The following is a 23,279-nucleotide window of genomic DNA, read 5'->3' as shown; positions in this document are numbered from 1 at the left end:
GGCATAAATATAAATTCCTATGCTTGCTTGATCATACAGGTGATCAGCAGTCAGCAGCAACAACAACAAAACCACAAGCAAACAACAACTGACCATTTTGCAAAACTCCGCATTAAGATTACTCACAATTTATTTTAGAATCCGTCGCTGCCTTGCTGCTCTTCTCTCTCTTTATAAAGAATTATATTAATAAAATAACAATAACAACAAACATTAATCTTCACGAAGCTGCTTGCTTGTTGTTGCTGTTTATTATTATTATTGTTCACGATGATGATGTTGCTGTGTATAAATCTCTGAGTCGCCATACAAGTATGTGTGTGTGTTCTGTGTTTACTCATTATAAGAAGAAAATTGTAAACATTTTGTTTTTAATTTTTGTTTTGAGTCATTCTTCCCTCCGTTCGTTCGCTCGTTGTCGTCAATGAGTGTTTCGTTTCGTCTTCTTGTTGTTTTGTCTGTCGGTTTGTCTGATCACATTCATTTTTGCATTGGATTCCACCATAGACAACACAACAAACATAGACACAATGCATACACACACTCATTCCCAATAAAAGGAAGGAGACTTGACTTGTGTTGTTTGTGCGCGCCATAATAAAGAAATGACGCGTTTTTTCTTGTCAATTTTTTTTTTTTTGAAGTGTAGACAACACTGTTAAAACGCTTTGAAACGACCTTTCGAGTACGCCGCGACAACGAGTTCGAGTTTAGCTGATGTCGTTTATTTTTTTTACCGTTCGTTGTTGTTGTTGTTGCTACTTTTGTAACTGGTATTCCACCATAGTAGATATGTGTGGTGTTGTTGTTTTTTGGCAGTAACAACAAAAAACACAACAGCATCGTCGTACAAGAAATCAAACAAGCCCAGCCATGCAGAGTCGCCAAGCCAGCCAGCAAGTAACAACAAGTCAAGTATTTTAAAGTGGTCTCTTTTTTTCTTCTTTTGTATACATTCAGTTGTCATATTACACATACACATATGTACATGCATATAACAATTGTTGTTGTATCTTTGAAACCAGTTGGAAAAATGTTCGTACTTGACATTGTACAAAAAAGTAAGGAAGATAAGACAACAACAACTGTTATTAATGCACTTTCTTCTTCTTCCTCCAATGATCTCTCACTTGGAGTTACTCCCTCTCTCTCTCAGTGTTTGTCTTCCTGTTGCATAAGTTCAGTTAGGTGATAATTTCTCGGCCTTTTCTAATTGGAAATTTTAGGAGATTTAAAATAAGAAAAAGAAGGATAAAAATAGTAGACATTTTAAAAATGAAGTCAGGAAGACTAACTAAAGCTAACTGGCTGGCCATACATTAAGTTTAAATTAAATCAGCTGTTATAAATGATTCTCACTCTTCCCATTGCATTATCACTGTTCTAAGCGGAATTTTAAATAGATTTGATACCGGAAAAAGGAAGATGTAAACACAATATAATAAAGGCAAATTAATAATTGACATATGAAGAAAATGTTATTACATTTGTTAAGGTAACCAGGCCACACATTAAATCAAAATGTAAAAAAATGCAAAATAAAAAAACAACAGATATTAATACATTTTCTTTCACTTTTAATATTCATTTTAAAAAATTTTAAATAGAAAATTATATTAACTGAAATTATGTTGACAATTAAAATTACTCCGGCTTAAGGGTATATGGCCACACATGAAATTCAAATTTCATTTTATTTTATATGATATAGCAATTAGCTAAAATCACATATACCGTTATTATTTTTTTTCTAATTTTACTAGACAAATTTTGTTGAGGATACTTTTGAAGTAAATTAATCGGTCACACATAAATTTAGAATTCAATTTTTTTTATTTCGTACTGGTTTTTTGGCTACCAAATGAATTTGTGTAAAGTCATTCATTATTTGAATTTTAATTATTTTCTTTGTTAATGTTTTTTTTCTATTTGTTAATGATATCAGGCCTATTATCTTTTCTTATACAATTGCTATTATTATTTTTTTTTTTTTGCAAAGTTTTGTTTTTTATACTTTCCTTATCAGTTTACTCGCTACTATACTACTCCATATCTTAGAATAGTAAAAAAGATAGCAGTTTTTTTAAATAAGCGTACTTTTGTTATAGACATTTTAGTACAAAATCATTAACTCTTTATTCGTCAAAAAAATGGTTACGACATTTCAAAAAAAAAAAATCTGTCAATAAATATTATTAAATAAATTATTAAATTAGCCTTCATTGTATAAACAATTTTATTAATTTATTATTTTTTCAATATGTATTCATTGGTAATTTGCTTCTAGAATTTGCCAAAATATTTCTTCGAGTAGATAACAGAAAAGATTTATTGCCCAGTTAATTTGAGTTGAATATTTGATAAACAAAATGTGTCATATTTTACTACAATATGAAGAAAAAAATAAAATTTATTGAACTAAAAGGAGATATAAATTAAACAAATAAATAATGGAGGCAATTATTTTATGAAAAAATTAAACAATTAATGAAAAATTAAAATTTTAGAGTAGTTGTTCTCCTTTGTTCAAATTTATTGTAATTGTTTCTTGGCCATTCGGCTTTTTATTACAAAACATTAATAAATAAATATGAGAAAATAAGAAATCCATTTCCATAATTTTTTACCAATATTTGAATTTTTATACCCTACAAAACTATGTTGTCATTTTATATATTTTTCCTTCATTTTCATCATATAATTTATTCATTATTTTCGGCCATGACAATTTTCCTATTGGGTATGCCTGCCTGCCTTGCCACCAATTGTTCTCCTTCAGACACATATTATACTGAAGTATTTTTATTTTTTGATTCGGTTCATTTTTTTATTACTTCTTAACCACCATAATATTTCCTAAAATTAACAACAACAACCAGCAATTCAACAAGTTACAAATTTCTCCTCGCCGTCATGGAACTTGGAAAACATTTTTTTTTGTTTTCCTTGACGTTTTCGCGTAGAATTTATGAAAACAAAAAAACAAAAAAACTGTATGCAAACTTCTTTTGTAGAATAGAATTTAAATCGCATAAACACACACTATATACAGTGGTGGTCACGCAATTAAAACATTTATTGTGGTAAACATTTTTAGATCAGCCCTCGATTCATTTGAAGTATTTTTGAAAATTTTTTAATTCAGAACACTTCGATATACTGCACTTAAGAGGTTTAGTGTGATAATAGAAAATTATTGCATGCAATTTTTCCATAAATAACGGTTTTTATGAAAATACATCGACTTTGAAGTGGCCATATAATTAAAACATTGTGTAATTTTTTACTTTACTGCATTTTTTGAACATGTTTTTTAAAAAATCACTTAAATTTGGGTAAGTTATGCAAATTAGGCATCGATAAAATCATTTACAGAAAAAAAAATTTTGAAAAAATCTGTAAAATTTATCAAAATTGCCAAAATTTTTTACAGTACACCTAACATTCAGAAAATCACCTTTATTATAGAAGATAAAGTTCCGAATGCACCAGAAATTGCTAGAATTAGTAGAAAACAATAAATAATTCTCAAAATAAATACATATTTGAAATAATAACTCAAAAAAATGGCAATTAACTTAAGGGAACGATTCATCTTCAATAAAAGCTATTGAAGAAGGCCGGAATATTTTTGTAGTATGTGAGAAAATATCGATTGATATTGGAATTTTTTATATCAAATCGATTGTTCGAGTAGTACAGAATATATTTTATCAAAAAATATATATGTCACAACGAAACGAGCAGAGATCAACGCCTATGTTGACGAGTAAAAGTTTCTGGCACACAGCAGTATTTTTGATGCTCAACACAAGACTTTAAATATTTGTCAAATTGTAATTTTTTTTCTTCTTTTAGGCTAAAATAGATTAAATGGACATTCTACTATTCAAAAAATATTATTATGGAAAAATATTGTCATGTTCAATAGATTTTAAGGGTCAAGAGTTAACCATCGAACATGCTGCTGTGTACCAGAAACGTTTTCTAGTCAACATAGGTGTTGATCTCTGTTCGTTCTGTTGTGACTGATATATTTTTTGTTAAAATATATTCTGTACTACTCGAACAATCGATTTGATATAATAAATGCCAATAGCAATCGATATTTCCTCACATACTGCAAAAATATTCCGGCTTTCTTCAATAAAGGCTATCGAAATTGAGTCGTTCTTTTAGGTTAATTCCCATTTTTTCAGTTTTTATTTCAAATATTTATTTATTCTGAGAATTATTTATAGTTTTCTACTAATTCTAGCAATTTCTGGTGCATTCAGAACTTTATTTTCTATAATAAGGGTTATTTTCTGAATGTAAGGTGTACTGTACAAATTTTTGGCGATTTTGATAGATTTTACAGATTTTTTCAAAAATTTTTATCAGTAAATGACTTTATCGATGCTTAGTTAACATAATTTAACAAAATTAAAGAGGTTTTTTAAAAATATTTTCAAAAAATACAGTAAAGTAAAAAATCACACAATGTTTTAATTATATGGCCACTTCAAAGTCGATGTATTTTCATAAAAACCGTTATTTATGGAAAAATTGCATGCAATAATTTTCCATTTTCACACTAAATCTCTTAAGTGCAGTATATCGAAGTGTTCTGAATTAAAAAAAATTTCAAAAATACTTCAAACGAATCGAGGGCTGATCAAAAAATGTTTACCACAGTAAATGTTTTAATTCTGTGACCACCACTGTATGTATATGTACACCGTTATGTGCCTTGAAACTAGTCTTCACATACCTACATAATTTTTTATTATTAAAGTATTTATATTTATTTTCAATTTTCTGTTTTTTTTTTTTTCAGAATACGGTAATAAAAGACCGAAAGATAACCTGGATACTCCTTGCGGTGAAGAAGAAACAAACTCCTCGTCCAGTCGGCCATCGCTGACGAGGAGTTGTAGTAGTCCTGCTGTATATGGTAAGTTGAAAAAATGTATATTTAAAAAAATTTATAGATATACGATATTTTTTTCGAAGTTGATAAAATTATATAGAAATGGGTCAATCAGAATTTATTATTAAACTAGTTTTTTTTAATTGGAATTTTATGAGAAATTCAATTTATTGTCATGCCCTAATTTTGCCTTTCACTTCTCATTGATTTTTAATTAAAAATTAAAGTCAATTCCAATTGGAAGTTATTATCAAAGAAATAGTAAAAATTACACTTTTCCATCTCTGGTGTTGCCTAAAATGACGCCGGTATCATTGATTTCTTTATTACATTGATTTCTTTGTGACACAAATAACCGTAATTGATGCAGCTCTTCCTATTATTCCCTCTCTCTTCACACTGTGATCGAAACCATAATTGCTCTACTTTAACACTTTCTGTTTCAATTGGAATGTTATTAGAATATTATTACATTTATTGATGCTGTTCTTATTATACTTCCCTCTCTCTCTCTTTTCTGTTTGTGATATCAAAACTGTTATTGTTTACATTACGAAGCACTACTGCCCTTTAATGCCCTCTCTCCCTTTCTCTCTCATGATATATCATGGCGTCTCGAACTTGTCCAATCTCTTCCAATTGGATTGTGTTGTTTCTTCTTTTGGATTGCCAAAAAATGGCAGCCATAAAGGTCATTGACATTGAAATGATAACAAAGTGATATCAACGATATCACAGGGCAAACATTATTTGGCCATTCACAGTGAAATAATAACAAATGACTGTTATTGATGATAATGTATGATAACAGTTATTTTCGGTGTCCTTATTGAAATGATAATTTAATATGGACATTGGGGAAATGTTGTGAGCATGATGCAATAATAAGATGATGTATCAAAACCTTTGTTTTTGTGTCGACCATCTCTCAAAATGTTGCTTCTAATATTCCACATGGTTGGAAAAATTGCACATCGAATTCAAGTAGATATTAAGCGCTTTGACAGTTAATCGAGACATTAGCTGCGCAAAATTGACTACCTATTTATTGTGCCATGGTTGTGAGGAACAAAATAAAACCTATGGTGGGTTTACGCGGTAGGGAATTTAACAGGGGATTTACATATAAAAATCGCTTAAAATCCTTTTGTAAAACCAAAAATTTCCTATAATTAATAAAATTTACAATTTAAAATTATATTTGTCATTCAAAATTAATTCTAGAAAAAACCAACACTTTTGCTGCAATGATTTATCACCATCACAATTAATGATTTGTTGTTTGTTTATTTATTATTAGTTAACAATTAAATATAAATATTACGAAAGTGAATAAAAAAACCAAATGACACACACTTAATTAACATCTTTTTGACGCATTATTTATACCTGGAAGAGGGAGAATGATAGTATGTTTTGATTTGAAAAAAATAAATAATTAGTTTCTCATTGCATCACTGGCTTGATCACAAATGAGTCATATAAAAAAATAAGTCATTGATTTGTTTACAGGACCTTTGCTTAGAACAATGCTGCCGCGTGACCTGACGTCATCCAACTTTTTTTTAAATGATTCACCCCCGTATGTTGACAAAAATTGTTGTTGATGGGGAGATTTTGAAAACCCATTATGATTTGGAAAATTTTCTTATTACAAAAAAAAAATCCAAACAGGAGCTTTTTGAGTGTGATTCACAATTTTTGTTTAATATGTAGGATGAGTATTAACAAAATGATGACAAATATTACCCACATACATACATGTAGGTATGTAATTTTTTTAAAGTACATTTTTAATTGTTTTTTTTTTCGTAAGTAATGAGTAATAATGAAACTCATTTTGTGAGGCGGCTGACACATACTTTTTTGGCAGACATTTTTTAAGTTTGTAAAAAAGCGGAACATTGACCTATCAAATGTTTATGTTTAAGATAAGAAAACAACTTTTTAAATGTTTCATGACCCTGGGAAATATAAATGTTGGGGGGTAGTTTCAAAAATTGTTTGGCAATGTTAATTTTTGGTCCTTCGAGCATGACATGATTTAACCTTAAAAAAATTTAGGTATGTGTGTAGAACACAAACGGTTAAGATCTTTTTAGACTTCTAATGAATCAATTTACTTAATTTTAACCAGAAAATTTTTATATCAAACTTATTAGGTCCACTTTGGGGCCATACATACTCAAGATCTATTCACAATCAGTTGATATACATTTTTATGAAGGTTCTAATATGCCTAGGAAATTAGTTTAATGCATAATATGCCATGAATCGGGTATATGAGGTGATTACGAGTTTTGGTCCTTCGAGCTAGATTTGAACTTTATTACAAATGGCTTTAAGTTTCATTCACAATTAAATTGTTTTTTTTAACCTCTAAGAAACCTAATTAACTAGTTTTTGGATAGAAATCAGGCATATGAGACCATTTTTTAAGCCCATACAATTTATGGTCCTTGGAGCTAGATAAAAATTGTATGAATAACAATGGCTCAGATTCTATTCACATTCAATTGCAAATATTCTTAAAGCTCCTATAAGCCTAATTATTTTGTTTTAGACAGAATAGTCCTCTAATCAGGCACATGAAGCAATTTTTGGGGCCATACATTTTTGGTCCTTCGATGTAGATTGCAATTCTATGAAGTTCTATTCACAATCAGTTGATATATATTTTTTAACTTCTAATAAGCCTAATATAATTAGTTTTAATCATAATAAGGCTTATGACTAACCGAACAAAACCTAGTTTCTACTTTATATTCCGTATGATTAACCTCTAAATACTTGTAGACTTATTAATATTTTTACTGTTCTTTATATTATTTTTTTGTTTTGAATTTCCTGAGAATAATTATTATTATTGTAGTTGTTAATAGTCATAACAAACCTCGAAAAAAAAAAACAAAACTTCATAGAAGAAAAAACTATGACAAGGAAAAGGTCGATTGCTCTATCCATTTGATGTTTATGTTGACTTGGTCGGTCGTCGTTTTCAGTCTGTTTTTTGTTTACACTAAAGTGTGGCATGACGAGAAAAAAAACAAAACATTAATGACTTTTCGTGGCATGACTCACTCGAGTCACTCACTTCTCACTCTACCTCTATACTTCAGAATCCAAGTGGCTGGGGGGAAGACAAAACAAAAATAAAATACAATGGCATATTTAATTATGATGCGAAAATAAACTACCAGCAGCCACACAGAAAACGTAAGCGGTCTATTCTTTGCTTCTCTAGTCGGTCACACAATAGGGCTTTACCATAGACGTAACAGTACTTTCATACGTAGTTAGTAGCGTCATTATAAGACACACATACACTTATACTGGGGGGACCGACAAAAATTCTACACAAAACAAACCCATGAAAATAAAATAATTTGCATAGCTAAGAAGTAGAGTCACTATTTTTATTTTCAAAAATGGAAATTTGGTAGAATAGTAGATTTATGAATGAACAAATAATAATTTTTATTCTTTTTTCAAGTTTGATGTAATTTTTATTAAAGTTTTACTTTTATTTTTTTTTTAAGTTTGAGAATATTTTTTTTTAAATTTATAATTTTGTCCTTAACTATTCTTTGTTTTCAATAATTACACTGTTATTGGTATCTCTATATATCTTTATTAGCAAATTTATGCACGCACAATTTCATTCATTCAGATTCATTCATTCATATTATATGACCAAACCCCCTATCCTTATATGGAACCTTGTCGTCTCTTTGTGTGAACATGTGGGGTCTGAAAATGGTCAATTGACTGGTTGAACAAAAAACTATTTTTAATGAATTAACATTTTTATTTTTATGAATGAAATGTGTAAATGCGTAGGAGAAAGGTAATATTGATTCTCCATATTTAATTCGACGAGCATTTGTTTTTATTGGAAGATTTACACTTTTCCATCTCTGGTGTTCCCCAAAAATGTCTGTTTGCATTTAGTAATGACAACAATCGATGAATTTTCTTTCGGTAACCTCTCTCTTCTTATTGAGATTGTCATTATTATTTCTCTGATCTTTCTTCCAATTTGGAATTTTTTTGATAAACTGTCATGCATAATGTAAACAATAACTGTTATTACTAATGCTCGTGTAATGTCCTCTCTTTCTCTCATTGATATATCATGGTTTCACTGGCTTGAAGAGTTCATTCAATTGGATAGTGCTCTTGCTTTTTTGGCTTGCACAAAAATGTGTTGTTCATTCACATTAAAATGATAACAATTTAATATCAAGGATAATAACAGGTGCTTGCCAAAAAATGTGTCACTGAAATGACACCAAATTAATATCAATGATATCACACTAATGAAGCCAATCACTGCTTTAACTGATTCATCTCGTGTAATGGCCGACCTCTCTTTTCTTATTGAAATGGTATAAAAAAAGATTTCAACAAAAATATTATTGATAAAAATAGCGATTATTTCTGATCTTCATTTGAAAAATATTCCAAAAATTTTTTTTCATGAAAACTAGGTATGTCTCGAAATTACGAAAATAATTTCGATTAATAGAAATTGTGACGATAAATTAATTTTTTATTAATTTGTTTATTACAATCTTAAGAAATTTTATTGGAAATGACGCTTAACATATTTTAAGTTCATTTTTCTTTTCAATAAATAATTGTAATAGAAACATAAAAATATTTAAATTATCACTAATATAATATAAATTATTTAAGCCAATTCAAAAAACTTGCTAATCTGAAAAATTCTGGCGATTCCGATTTGGGTTCCGCAATCAATTGTCCGGATTAGAGAGATTTTTACTGTATTTAATTTTTATTAATTATTATAATATTTTTTTTGTAACTTTGTTGTTTAAAATGTTTCTAATTTTGTTCGTATCATCCTCTTCTTATTTCCAGATATCGAAACACATCCCGCCTCACCAGTTTTCCCACATCTATTGCTGGGCAATGGCCGTGATGCTGGCGATCCCAGCAGTGTGGGAGCAAATTGTGTTTTAAATGTTACCTGCCAAGCACCGAGCACAAATCCAATGCCGGGCCTTAAATATATGCAAATACCTGCCAGTGATACACCACATCAAAATATTAAACAATATTTTCAGGAAGCCTATGATTTTATTGGTAAGTGTAAACAAATAATAACAACAAAAACAATAACTACAAAACAACTTTTTAAAACCGCAAACTGCGTCGTAAAAATTTAAAAAATTCCCTGCCTTACCCCTCGGCGGACAATGCCATACATTCCCCACCAATAAATAGTTGTTTTTTTTTTATAAAAACAACAAACTGGGATTAAGCCTGACTATTTTGCAAAAACAAAATGCAAATGGTATCCCAAATAACCCGCCAAACACTAAAGTTGTAATTTTTTTATTGCTTTAACTAGCAATACCAACAACAACGTTATGTGCATTCGACACAAAGTGACGACACATATCAGTGGGAAATGTATTGTAGTTGTCTGTAAATGCCTTGTTGACCACGAAGTCAGCAACGTTCTCATTGGGGTGTGTCGCTGTGTGTTTCGAATTGTCACAAGAGACATTTGTTTGTTTTTTGTAAAGAAGCTATTAATAGCTTCTGGGGAGAATATCCCAACAAAAAACTAAGGGAACTGATGAGGATCAGTGGCGAGATCCGAAACTATAGTCTTCCCTGCCTTACCCCTCGGCGGACAATGCCATACATTCCCCACTAATAAATAGTTGTTTTTTTTTTTATATAAAAACAACAAACTGGGATTAAGCCTGACTATTTTGCAAAAACAAAATACAAATGGTATCCCAAATAACCCGCCAAACACTACCAAAAATCTGACAACTATTTTTTCGCTAATTAAAATCTTCAACAAATTAAATTTTTTTCTATTTTGCCTATGAACACTCTAGAAATGTTAGTAAGGCAAGTGTGAGTGTGTATGTGAGGTTACCATTTGTGTTTTTGTATTGTGTCTATGTGGTAGACAGCATGACGACAAAAATATCCATGCAACCAACAACTAAACACAACCCTTCAGAAAATGACTAACTCCACTACGACCGAGTTTTTCTACCGGCATACATATTTGTATGTGTCTGTGTTTGTTTTTGTTTGCTATACCACAAACTTCCTTCCGGTAGCCGGGGCAACAAAGCAGGACACAAACATAAAAGAAGAAAACAAAAAAATTATCCCCCAACCATCCCAAAAAAAACAAAAGCCAGTCTTGTATTGATAAAACGGCGCAAGAGAAGAAGACCAACAACATTACAAAATATGTCATTCATGTTGTTGTTGCTGCATACTATTTTTCCAACATTAAATACACAGCCATTTATCTTCAGAAATTTTTGTTCCATTCCATTCGTCGTTGTTTTGTGTGTGTGTGTTAAGTTTCAACATGTAAAGCCGGCCAGCCAGACCAGACATGACCAAACTTCCATTGCTGCTGCTTCTTCTTATTCTCCTTTTTATATAGTATACAGATTTAGAAGATGATGATGACGGTTCATTGTTACACATACAACACACACAAACATACATGCCATGAATGTAATGCTTTTGTTTTTGGCGCGTTGGGGGAGGGCATGCAACTTTTTTTTTTTTTGTAAACTTACGTCACGTGCACTTTCGACCTCGTTCCCAATGAGCCATACAACAACCAAGCAAATGTTGTAAATGTAAACAATGTGTGTGTGCGTGTGTGGTTGATAATAATGACGTTTAAGAAAGCCCATTAACCGTTCATTCTCTCTAGAATAAGAAGAAGAAGCACCACCACCAACCATCATCATCATTATCATGTCGCACGCACACACCGCACCACACCGGTGTTTTGTTTTTATACCCCATCCCATTTGCCTTGTGACGTATGTTCTTAATGCGATGTGCTACTCGGCTACTGATGGCGATGACTCATCGTATAACAACAGTAGCAGCTTTATTTTTGGCATTGTTGTTGCTGTAGTTTGGCAGACTATACCAAAATTTCTCCCTATCCGTGTGTTACTTTTTCTATTTATTTCGAAAAATTGTTGTTGTGTTACAATTGTTCTTAGGGCCCATTCAAAGTAGTTTATCTCAGCCCCCGCTATTTTTCTTTCATTTCTTTTCTGTTTTTCAATTGCCAACCTAGACAAGGTAACTTACTCTCCCCTCTCTCTCTCTTTTTGTCACTTGTGTGTTGGCAACATGTGGGCCTCCCTATTCCCCCATCATTACAGTGAGCATACATATGAGTTGGAGTGTTTGTTTTTGTATGTGTGTGTGCATAATTAAAGAGTGAACGACCAGCCAAGAGGAGAAGTAAAAATACCCCATTTTATTTGTTGTTGTTGTATGCATTGTAACTGAAAAGTTTATTTAGGCCTGTTGCCGCCGCCTGCCACCTCTTTTTACCCCACAAAAATAAATTTATTGATTTTTTTTGTTGCTTTTAATTTTTTTTTCCTAAATTCGTCTAACAAAAACAAATGTAAGTGCGCCGTGTAATGTTCATATTCTCCTGTTTGAGCAAGAATATAATTTTATTTGTAGGTGGCAAGCAAAGCAGCAGAAGAAGGAGGAGGCTATACTAAAGTAACATTTAAATGTGTGGTAATCATGTCTGGACGACATTTTTCTTGTTTACAAAATATATTTTAATGGAATTTACTAACAAAAATGTGTGTTTGATTGTAAATTTATGTATATTTATATATGCTAATGTAATCATCCATCTACATGTATGTAGATTATGTACTCTACCTCCTCTGCTGGGTGCTAGAGTACTTTTTTGTCATGATTTTTTTGTTTTATTTGACTTTTTTTGTTTTTGAAACAGCAACAACAACAACAAAATATATATCGCACACGGCACCAACAATCACACATACTTCAATGAATTCACACACTCAACACTCAAAAAATGTGCGATATTATTAACAACAAAAGCCTAAATGCTGATTCATAATATTGTTTGTGGTGCTGAGTTTTTCGACCAATTTTTTATGGGATTGCCAGGTCGCGACGAGCCACGACCACCACATAATAATCAAAGCAAAAGATAAATAGGTATATAGTAACAGTATTGCCATTGTTAACGGAGAATGAGAGAGAAATAGTTTTATCTTCATTCTTTTAGGTTCTTAGTGTTCTTATTTATTAATACTAATTATTACTTGAATAGTAATTAATTTCATTGTAAATTACATTTATTAAAATTATATTTTTAATATCCACTGATGAAGAAACAAAATTCGCGCGCTTTTTTTATAATATTTTGTCATTTCTTTTGCTCCCCATGTAAGGTTTACGCGTTCTTTACAAATGACAATGGCTTTGGTGTTCTGCCTGTCATGTTGTTAACGGAGCAAGAGAGTGAGAGATAGTTGACTGGTATAAGGAATGTCAAACTGTATTGTTTAAATGGGAGAAACATAGTTTTTACTATGGTATGTTAAATATGTAGTTTAAATAATTGTTATTTAATTAGCAAAATTGTTTAAATGAGAAAAGTCGTGGAGTTTTTTTTTTAATATAACACCAATAAATGTTATGCTTTGGTCATGAATTGAATGTTTATCAGGGCTGCCATATTTGCCGATTTATCGGCATTTTGACGATTTTTCACTCTAAAAATGGAAAATGCCGATTTTCCGATTTTTGCCTCAGAATTGCCGATATTTCAACAATCGACACAAATTGTCTAACTTTTTAATTTAATACGGCGTTACCATACAAACATATAAAATTGGCAGCTTTAAATCATTATAACTATCGACGACTCGCCGCAGCCGTTTTCAATGGCTTAGATATCTGCATTTTTTGTCAGCATTGTACTCTGTCTAGTTTACATTTTACATCGAATAAGGCAAATCTTTAGACTCCGAGTTTAGGGAGTTAAACTTTCTGAATTTTGAAGAAATTTTTGAAAATGCAGAATATAATTTAAAAACTTTTCGGAAAAAAATTTCCGAAATTAAACGTGGGGCTCCAATTTAGCTTTTCCAGTTTTGTCTAAATTTGTACAAAGAATTATGGTTCTTCCACATTCCACAGCAAATGTGGAACGAATTTTTAGTCAGGTAAACCTTAACAAAACTAAAATTAGAAGCTCACTTGAGAATGATTCATTGGAAGGGATTCTTTATTCTTAATATTACCTCAAACTAAATAATTCAAATTGTTTTAATATCAAAATTAATAATGAAATACTAAAAATTTGTAATAAAAATATGTACTAGTTTCTAATTTTTTTATGACCTTAATACCACACTGTGTTATACGTAAATCTGAAAGATCTCACTAGTGTACATAATAATTAATATATTTTAGAAAAATCTACATTTTTTGTAGAAAAATTAATCTTTTATGTTATTTTTTTATACAGAATTGAATTTGTTATCTTTTTTTAATGTAATAAACAATATTGATTTGTTATAAACCAAAAAAAATATGAATTTATTTATAAATTATATGCTGCCGATTTTTTGCCGATTTTTAAAAATACAAATGCCGATTATGCCGATTTTTTTCTGAAAAATTTACGATTTTTCATGAAATTTAACTGGCAGCACTGCTGTTTATATTTGTCAAACTATATCATTCTCTCCCTCTCGCTCTCTCTCTAGGAAATAGAATTTTTGTCATTTCATTTTAAAGCAGTTATGGAGAATAATTTGTCTTAATAATTCGTTATTAATTAAAACTAAGTTGTATATTTGTAAATTACATTTATTAAATTGGAAAATATTTTATATTTTATGTAATATTAAAGGTTGCTAATTAAAAAATAATATTCGCGCGCTTTTTACTATTGAAAAGACAAAGGTTGTTGTTTTCTGCTTGCCGTGCTGTGTTTAACGGAGCAAGTGAGAGATAGAGTTAATGAGGAGATTGTCAAACTAACATTTCATGGTGGATGACATTTCATGGGGGGTTTTACAAACGATCAAGTATAGGGTAGAATGTGATGAGAAATTGAAATGTACTATACTATTACTCATTTCTACAAAAAATGTCCCCGTTTAGAATCGGAAATTTTATTTTCTTTTCGTGTAATTCCATGATGATGATCAATTATTGTATTCTTGGTCGATGACTTCTTTACTGCCGATTGACTGGCTGTCTGACTATCTGATTTATAATTGTAATAAATAAAAATACCCATATCATAAAAACATTAATGTAATGTCGTACGTACATATATTCTAAATCCTATGACGCATTTCAGATTTTCCTACGTGTCATAAAAAAGAACGAAATCTATAAACGGCGATTACAATCGTTTGCTGAGTCACTTCATCGCCGTTTTTTTTTCAGTTCTGTTAAGATAACACTACACCCCACAATATTTGTGTTATTTTTCCAAAATAAAGAACATTTGTGAAGGGCTCTAGCTGGCTGACTGGCTACTATACTTTGACAGAGATAAGATTAAACAGCAAAGGTCATAATAATAACAATAATGCTCCTGCTCTATATGTGTGATAAGCAAGGGAAAAACAGCTCTCTAAATATTTATACAGTTTGGTCATCTATCATAATAAAGCTTTTTTCGTAATTTGTTATTTGTTTTTTAATTTTTTATGCATTTTTTTCAATTATCGTGTTAAGGTATTAATGCCCTTTAAAAGAATTTTAAATCCCTTTTTGGAAATTTCCATCACTTTCGAGAATTTTTTGCATTTTTTTTAAGTCACCACCTGGCAACTCTATATTCTATTATCACCTCACAAAATCAAATGGTGAGCACTTGAAATGAATTTGAAGTGTTTATTCTAACGGTGTTATATAGAATATAAAGAGTACCCTACATACCTACTCCTCTCTTCTTCTTTTTTTCTAACCTGTCAAAGCTCTGTCATTTTCCTAAGCAAATGTACTCTAATGCCTATGTAGCTATAGACACATGTGCAACCCTCTTAGAACACACTTTTACCTACCACCACCCCCATTACATCCCTTTACTTTTCTTCATACATTCAAACAGTAACACAATAATAAGAAGAAGACACACTCCATATAATAATCATTATAATGGAGTGTGTGTGAGTGTGTTTATATTTCGGTGCAAACGACATTTCGTCTATAACCAGAACAAAATAGACCGACTAATGCAACAACAACAAAAAACGCCCAACCACCCGCCAGCTAGACAAAACGTCTAACAGACAATTCGACCAACCATTCACAAAAATTCTACAACATCAATATGGGATGGATGGTTGGATTGGTTGGTCGGTTTAATAGATGGTAGATTGGTCGGTTGGATGGATAGATGAATCATATTTTCGATTTTAGCTTTTTTGTTCAAAATGTTTCGAATATTGTATATTTTTGTTTCTTCTTATTTTCATTTGAGCTTATTTTTGGTGTATATTTATCAACAATCAACAACATCCATCTACACACACCGTTTTTACCTAAATACTTGATGTATGTATATATTTTGTATAATCTACGTATGTACGTCGTCGTATGTATGTAGTACGTTTTGTATGTATGTTTAAAACAAAAAAAAATATATTTTTAAACACCTCATCATTATTTAGCTCGCTCATTGTGTGCCCGTTTAATGCTGCGCACGTTTATTCTTCTATTACTTTTATTTCCATTCCATTCTCTTTCTTAATGTTCTTATTAATTTGTTATAATTTTTTACTTAAATAGTAATTTAATTATTTGTAAATTACGAATTTGATGTTTGTTTGTTAAGAAACACTATTTGCGCTCGCTTTTTGCAATTTAAATGTCAAAAGGCTTTTGTCATTTCTTTTACTTTGCTCCTCTATAATGTTAACGCGTCCTTTTACAAATGACAAGGGCTTTGGTGTTATCCATGTCATGTTGTTAACGGAGCAAGAGAGATAGACTGTATAAGGATTGTCAAACTGTAATTCTAATGTGGGAGAAATGTAGTTTTGCTAAAGGTAAATTAAATAGGTTTAATTAGTGTATTTTTTTTAAATTAGCAAAAGTGGGGGAAAAGGGGAGAGGGTTGTAATTTACCAACATTGTTTTTTAATAGCACACCAATTAATCTTATTCTTTGATCACAAATAGGTAATTTATATTTGCCAAGAAAAGGGTATTCTCTTCTCGCTCTCTCTCTCTCTGTATTGGTTTTAGGCGCGTATGTAGAATGTTTACCATTTCACTATTATAAAACAGTTATGGAAAATAATTATTGCTATTGATTCATTGTAATTATTACTATAAAATAATTTAATTAATTATATCATTTAATTAGAAAATATTAAATAATTTAATTTATTTAAATGTTTGCTGATTAAGAAATAACATTTTGCGCGCCCTCTGCAATTGAAGTGACAATGATTGTTATTGTTTTCGCCACCCTGTCATGTTGCTAACGGAGCAAGAGAGTGAGATAGACTCTATAAGGATTGTCAAACTGTTATTTTTAGATGGAAGAAACGTAGTTTTGATAATTAGCAAAAGTATATAGAAATCATTAGAAAAGGTAGGGGTAGTAGTTAAATAACATAGCTTTTTAATAGAACACTAATGCATGTTATGATTTTGTTCATATGTTATCACTTTCTCTCTCTCTCGCTCTCTATTCTTGCTATAGACTCGAAAAAGGTAATGTTGTCTGCCATTACATTTGAAAGCAGATATGGAAAATTGTATTTTTAGATCAAATTTTGGGGCCATTGAATTGAAAAAGATGTTGAGGAGGAAGAGGAGGAGGAGGGAGGGAGTGTGTGCGATAACAAGAAATAATAAAAGTTATGTTTATTGTTTAATTTAAAATTTCCTCAATATAAATGCTGTGCAAAAGTCGGAGAGAGAGAACATTCGCACAGGACAACAAACCAAATGTCATTTCTAATGTAGAGATGGAAAATTGTAATTTGATTTGAATTGAATTGTGTAGTGGGTGGAAGGAGTTTATTATCAAAACTATGAAATATGCTTAATTTAAAAGTTTTTTTTAGCATTTATTAATTAATAAAGTTTGCAAATATTATTAATTAATGGAAAATGATTTGTAAAATTTGTAAACTATGGTAGGGGGTTAAAAACAATTTTTTTCCTGTTACTGACTGCAATTATCGATTATCAATTAATATATTACAAAGTTAGACGGAGAAAATTGTCACAAAGAAATGTAAACGAATTAATAATTGAATGATATAGTTGTTTCCATGGTATAATAATAGAAGGTAACAGCAAGTGTTGTTGTACAACAAACGATACAACAACCACATGGAAATTTGTTTTTGTAAGTTATACTAGTGTCAACGTCATTTGACAGAAAAATGTAAACAAACAAATAAATTATATTTATTTTGAAAATAAAATATTTTCGAATCCTCAAAATAAAATTTGAAAAACATGAATGAAAATCTATCAAATTTATATTTCTATCGCTTCCACATCTTTCCTATAATTGAGCTATTGCCACTTATATGTGTAACACATATGAAAGTGCAGAGAATTGAGAGTTATTCAATGAAGAAAGATTTGCTTCCTCAAACTTTCCCAACAGGCAGATTGAGTAAAATGAATACGGGAGGAACAAAATGAACAATTTTGAATTGTATGCGTTCCCAATTTTCCTGTTGGGTGATTTTTAAAAACATAATTTGTCAAATTCATATTGACTCTAGTATTACGATGGAATCAAATCAGCTGGGACTTGCTGTTACCTTTTATAATTGTACCATGAGTTGTTTCTAAGAAGATGTGTAATTATATTTTATTCATTGATAATGTTATAAAAATCATATCATTTATACTCAAAATCAAAGATAATTTTTCAAACTACATCCCCCCTCATCCTTTTTTGTCATGGCAAAACAATTTGTTCTTAAATAGGATTTTTTTGTTTTTGTAAAACATCTTATATAACAAATTTTTGATTTGGAAAAAAATATTGAGATTTTTTTTTCTAAAAGTCATTCATTTAAAAATATCTACAAAATGTTTGTCCGTCCATACGTCCCCTTTATCATCTTCATTAATATGTATGAGTGGTAGTGTCTGAATTTGAATTTTGTGTTATTTCATAGTAGAAAATAGAAAAAAAATAATAATAAATATGTATGTAGCAATTGTTGTGTGTGAATGTGTTTGTTTTTTTTTCTGGATGATAAGAATAAGAATGGATGTTGTCATTTCAATTCAATTTGTCAGTAATCTTATCGGTTGACAATTCAAAAAAAAAAGTAGAGGCCACTACAACAACAAATAACATATATATGCTTCTCTCTATGTACGCATGTAGTTGTCGTCGTGTGTCAACTACAAAATAATCGACGCGAACGACTATGCAAAAAATAATAATAATGATAACTGATAACTCTTAAAAAATATTAGTAGTAGTAGAAAATAAAGTGATAGTATCTAAACACAACCAGAGAGTCAGGAGTCAGTGGCATATTTTTTCGCCGGCGTGCAAAACCAAAGGAAAGAGTTAGCGGCTAATGGCACAAAATGACAATTATTTGTTTTTATGCAATGCTCTTCCAAATTTCCCGTTGCCAATAAGAAACACACTCTGACTCTAAACTCTCTGGTTTTGTTTAGACTCATACTCATCAAAACTTTTTTAAAACAATTAAATGAAGTTTTTTTCTTTTTTTGTAAAAACAATCCAAAGTGAAATCGTTGTGAATGAGCGAACGACGACGAACTTCTATTTTTCTCCTTTTGGCTACTACCTTTTTTCGTCTTCTTCTGCTTATGCTACATTATATTATGAATCATTACACACATTACAGACAGACAGACTGCTATCCGTCTGTGACAGACAAATGGACAACAAACAGTCTGTTTGTTTTATTGGGATGACGAAGACTTGGTCGTTCGTGATGATGATCACCATCATCACTCAATATGTTGAGGTTTCGTTACGTTTTCTTTTATGTTTGTTTTTGGGGTCTCTAGAATAAAATTGAAACCAAAATAAACGAAAACAATCTAAAAAGAATGATGAAGCAGGTGCTGCTGCCAGAAATTTTTATATATATGATAAAAATGTTGGTGTTGGCGGTATCATCGGCCGTGTGGTGTCTTTGTGACGAAAAAGCCATTATAACCCCCCAAAAACACTTATTTTATAAATAGCCCCTGACTGGCTGACTGACTTGGGCTGGCTGGTTGGTTGGTCACAGGATGGTTGTTTGGTGATGAGACAAGAAATTGCCATATAAAATGTATATTGATGACTCATACAATATCATTCAGGCTGCCTGACTGACTGGCACACAAGAGCAACGAAGCGACGACCCGATGTTGTATTTTGCCATACAATAAATTGCGCCTTCTTCCAACAGTACGGAACGAACTGCGTTGTTTTGACGTAAAAATAGCAGCAGCCGCCGCCGCAGCAACGGCATTCAAAGGCTAAAAATGCCTGTAAACACACAAGAAAGAAAAAACATTAATAATATTTATGTGTGTACAAATATATATTTTGTTTTGCTTTGTTTTTGTCTCTACTTTTCCTCCTGCTCTGTATTAACGACCTTCAACTTGTGGTGGCGTGGTAGTAGTCGTCATCAACTCTTCCTTCTTCTACTACTCCTTTTTGTGGGGTTACAGCCTTTATGATATTAATAAATGTAATCGAAATTGGAATATATCAACAAATTGTTGGATAGATGTACGGGAGGGGGTATATGAACGACGACAACAACCACGGCTACCCAATAATGGTCGACAAGGAAGTTGGCGATGGTGGTGGGTAGTATTATTTTGTGTTGGTAGTAGAGGATGAATCATTTCTATTTGTCAATTTTTTTGTTTACAATGTTATTAGCCTTTGGCATACTTCTACATAAATGGAATCTTGGTTACAGGAGGGAATAGTAGTGGGAATTTTGATACTTTTTTTTACCATATTTTGGGTTTTGACTGAAAATATATGTGTTTTATTAGGATCTCTATATCTATAATGCATTCCTTTCTTACCGAATAACATATCTGCACTGGTCCAAAAACTGCAAGAATCTTGTAATAATGGAAGTTTTTTTTACATTGTCCTTATATATTTCACAAATGTTCCCAGTAGTTGCAGCAGTTTGCCTTTTATTTGTGAAAATTCCAAATTTTCTTCATTTTGTGAAACGTTTTATTCTACACGGATCCAAATAAGTGTATTTCTTTAAAATCTGTTCAAAAATATATATAATAATTGTTTTATTTTCCTTTACATTTTTTTATCTGCTATTCCTAGAATTTTTTCTCAGTTTAATCTCCATGGATCTCAAGAATTTTTTTCCCATTATTTATTATTAATTAGCTTTCTGTGGCCATTTTTTCCGTTGCATCCCACTATAATGCATTTCGATTAATTAATAATCGATAATTGCCGCCTGTTTTGCATTGCCTCTTTGAGGTATGTCAAAATAACGCTCTTTGCTATTGACCGCCATTCATTGATTTCTTTCAGGATTTTTTACTATGATAATCCTTAAAATTCATCGCAGGATAATAATTTATAATCTTTTTGGATCCAATATATCAAAATTTATTAAAATCTTTTGAAAATTGTCTTTAGAATCGTTAAAAAACTTCTTATTTGTTATTCCTTCCTCTTTAACATGTCAAAGCTAAATGAAGAGAGACTCTCTCAACACATTTTTAAAGTACAGGGATGGGAATATGCAATTTTAAATGAACTATACTATAGATTCTTTTTTATTTCTAAAAAATTATTTATTTTTTATATGCATTTCAAAACTAAAATTCTAACCACAAATCCTCTTTTCTTCCCCTTTTCTCTTTGCAGAAGATGCCCGTAAAACTGGTTCGCGAGTTTTACTACATTGCCATGCGGGAATATCTCGCAGTGCCACAATTGCCATTGCCTATGTTATGCGCTATAAATCGCTATCGCTGTTGGAAGCCTATAAATTGGTGAAGGTGGCCCGACCAATTATATCACCGAATTTAAATTTTATGGGTCAGCTATTGGAATTGGAGCAAAGTTTAAGGTTAAGCGGTGTTCTGGAACCCATATCACCAGCTAGTTGTCCGGCAGCACCATTACCACCCACACCACCATCTAGTCAAAATAATGATGATGAGGACGATGATGAGAAATGTCAACAAAATGGCGAAAAGTCCTGCAACACAATCATCACTCCCACAACAATTGTAACACCCACATCGACAAAATGCAATGATACAATGATGGATTTGGATGAGTGTGATAGTGGTCACAGTAGTGGCGGCAGTAGTAATTGTTCATCAAGGCTTACCTCACCGCCCATAACACCCGAAGATGAGACACCCTGCACATCAACATCAGCTGCGGCGGCAGCCTCGTCGTCGTCATCATCCTCTTCAGCGTCATCGTTGTCATTATCACTTTCGCCACCATCACCTGCAGCAGCGTCATCATCATCAAATCATTTAAGTGCTACCCGCCCTTCACGCTTCAAACGCAACTCACCAGCAAAACTAAGGCTTAATTTACAATCAACCTACGCCCCCATACCCAAATCTTTATCCTGCATGACAATACACAGCGCCGGCATAAGTCCCATATGTAAAGAACCACCCGCAACACCTTCATGTGAAATGATGGCGGCCCCCGCCGCCATGGGCTTTAGCAGCAGTAGCACCAATAGCAACAGCAGCAGTCATACTGATTGAAACTTTACTAATAAAGCAGTTCCTGTTTTATTTTTATTGAAAGTAATTTAAAAAACAAAACCGAGAAAGCATAATTTTCTGCATATTGACATTTGCTGAATTCAACCTACCAAACAACAACAATGGGATACAAAATTTAAACAGATATAAAACCAACATAGCCACCGCAGAGAGACCAGTACGTTCTACACAACATTGTATGTGATAAAGACTAGGAGGTGAAGGAAACAAAACCACAAACCCACAAGAGAGGTGTGCGGGAAGGTATCATAACACAATGTTATGGCTACAACAAAAAGAAGAAAAACTAGAAGTTTTTATAAGCCTGAGAATTTTTAGTTTTGAAATTTTTGTGGTTCCCTATAATCCCCACAAGAACAAAAAAAAAACAGAAAGGCAATGGTCTTTAAAGACTCCATGACCTTGGAAGAGAGCCTTTCAATGAATAAGGAGCTCAAACGGGGTTGCCATTTTAAAATTTGTATCCCTTGTGTCGTAGATTTGAGAGTGCGAGCAAAGAAGTCATCTATTTTTATGGACAAAACTGTTTTAAGTTTTAAACTAATTTTTATTAGCATACGTAACTATAACGTACAACCTATGTACAAACAACAAAAAAACCCTATTTGGGAAATTCATTCAAACACATCACCCGCAACAAACAAACCAACATAAAAGCTAGCCAGCCAGCCCCCCAAGCAAGCAAACCCTACACAAACAAACTTTCTTTACATATACATATATATATAGTAAAAAAGGACCCATACCCTTTAAGATTTTAACCTTA

At 31.4% G+C, this 23,279-nt stretch overlaps 2 protein-coding genes across 2 annotated transcripts in view; both read left to right on the top strand.

Moving 5' to 3' along the window:
* The window catches only part of LOC133322272 (tyrosine-protein phosphatase vhp-1), a 39,123-nt gene extending 16,631 nt beyond the window's left edge, over nt 1-22,492 (top strand). The window contains exons 3-5 of the mRNA XM_061531284.1: nt 4,820-4,936; nt 9,797-10,021; nt 21,624-22,492. Coding sequence (XP_061387268.1) covers nt 4,820-4,936; nt 9,797-10,021; nt 21,624-22,492 — 1,211 coding nt within the window. The remainder of the gene's footprint in view (nt 1-4,819; nt 4,937-9,796; nt 10,022-21,623) is intronic.
* The window catches only part of LOC133322276 (ADP-ribosylation factor-like protein 8), a 167,764-nt gene that overhangs the window by 103,203 nt on the left and 41,282 nt on the right, over nt 1-23,279 (top strand). The window lies entirely within an intron of this gene.

This window comes from Musca vetustissima, unplaced genomic scaffold, assembly GCF_032173495.1.
Source record: "Musca vetustissima isolate MV318-11 ecotype Yass unplaced genomic scaffold, APGP_CSIRO_Mvet_v1 utg24602, whole genome shotgun sequence".
NCBI lineage: Eukaryota > Metazoa > Arthropoda > Insecta > Diptera > Muscidae > Musca > Musca vetustissima.
This window is presented reverse-complemented; position numbering and strand designations above follow the sequence as displayed.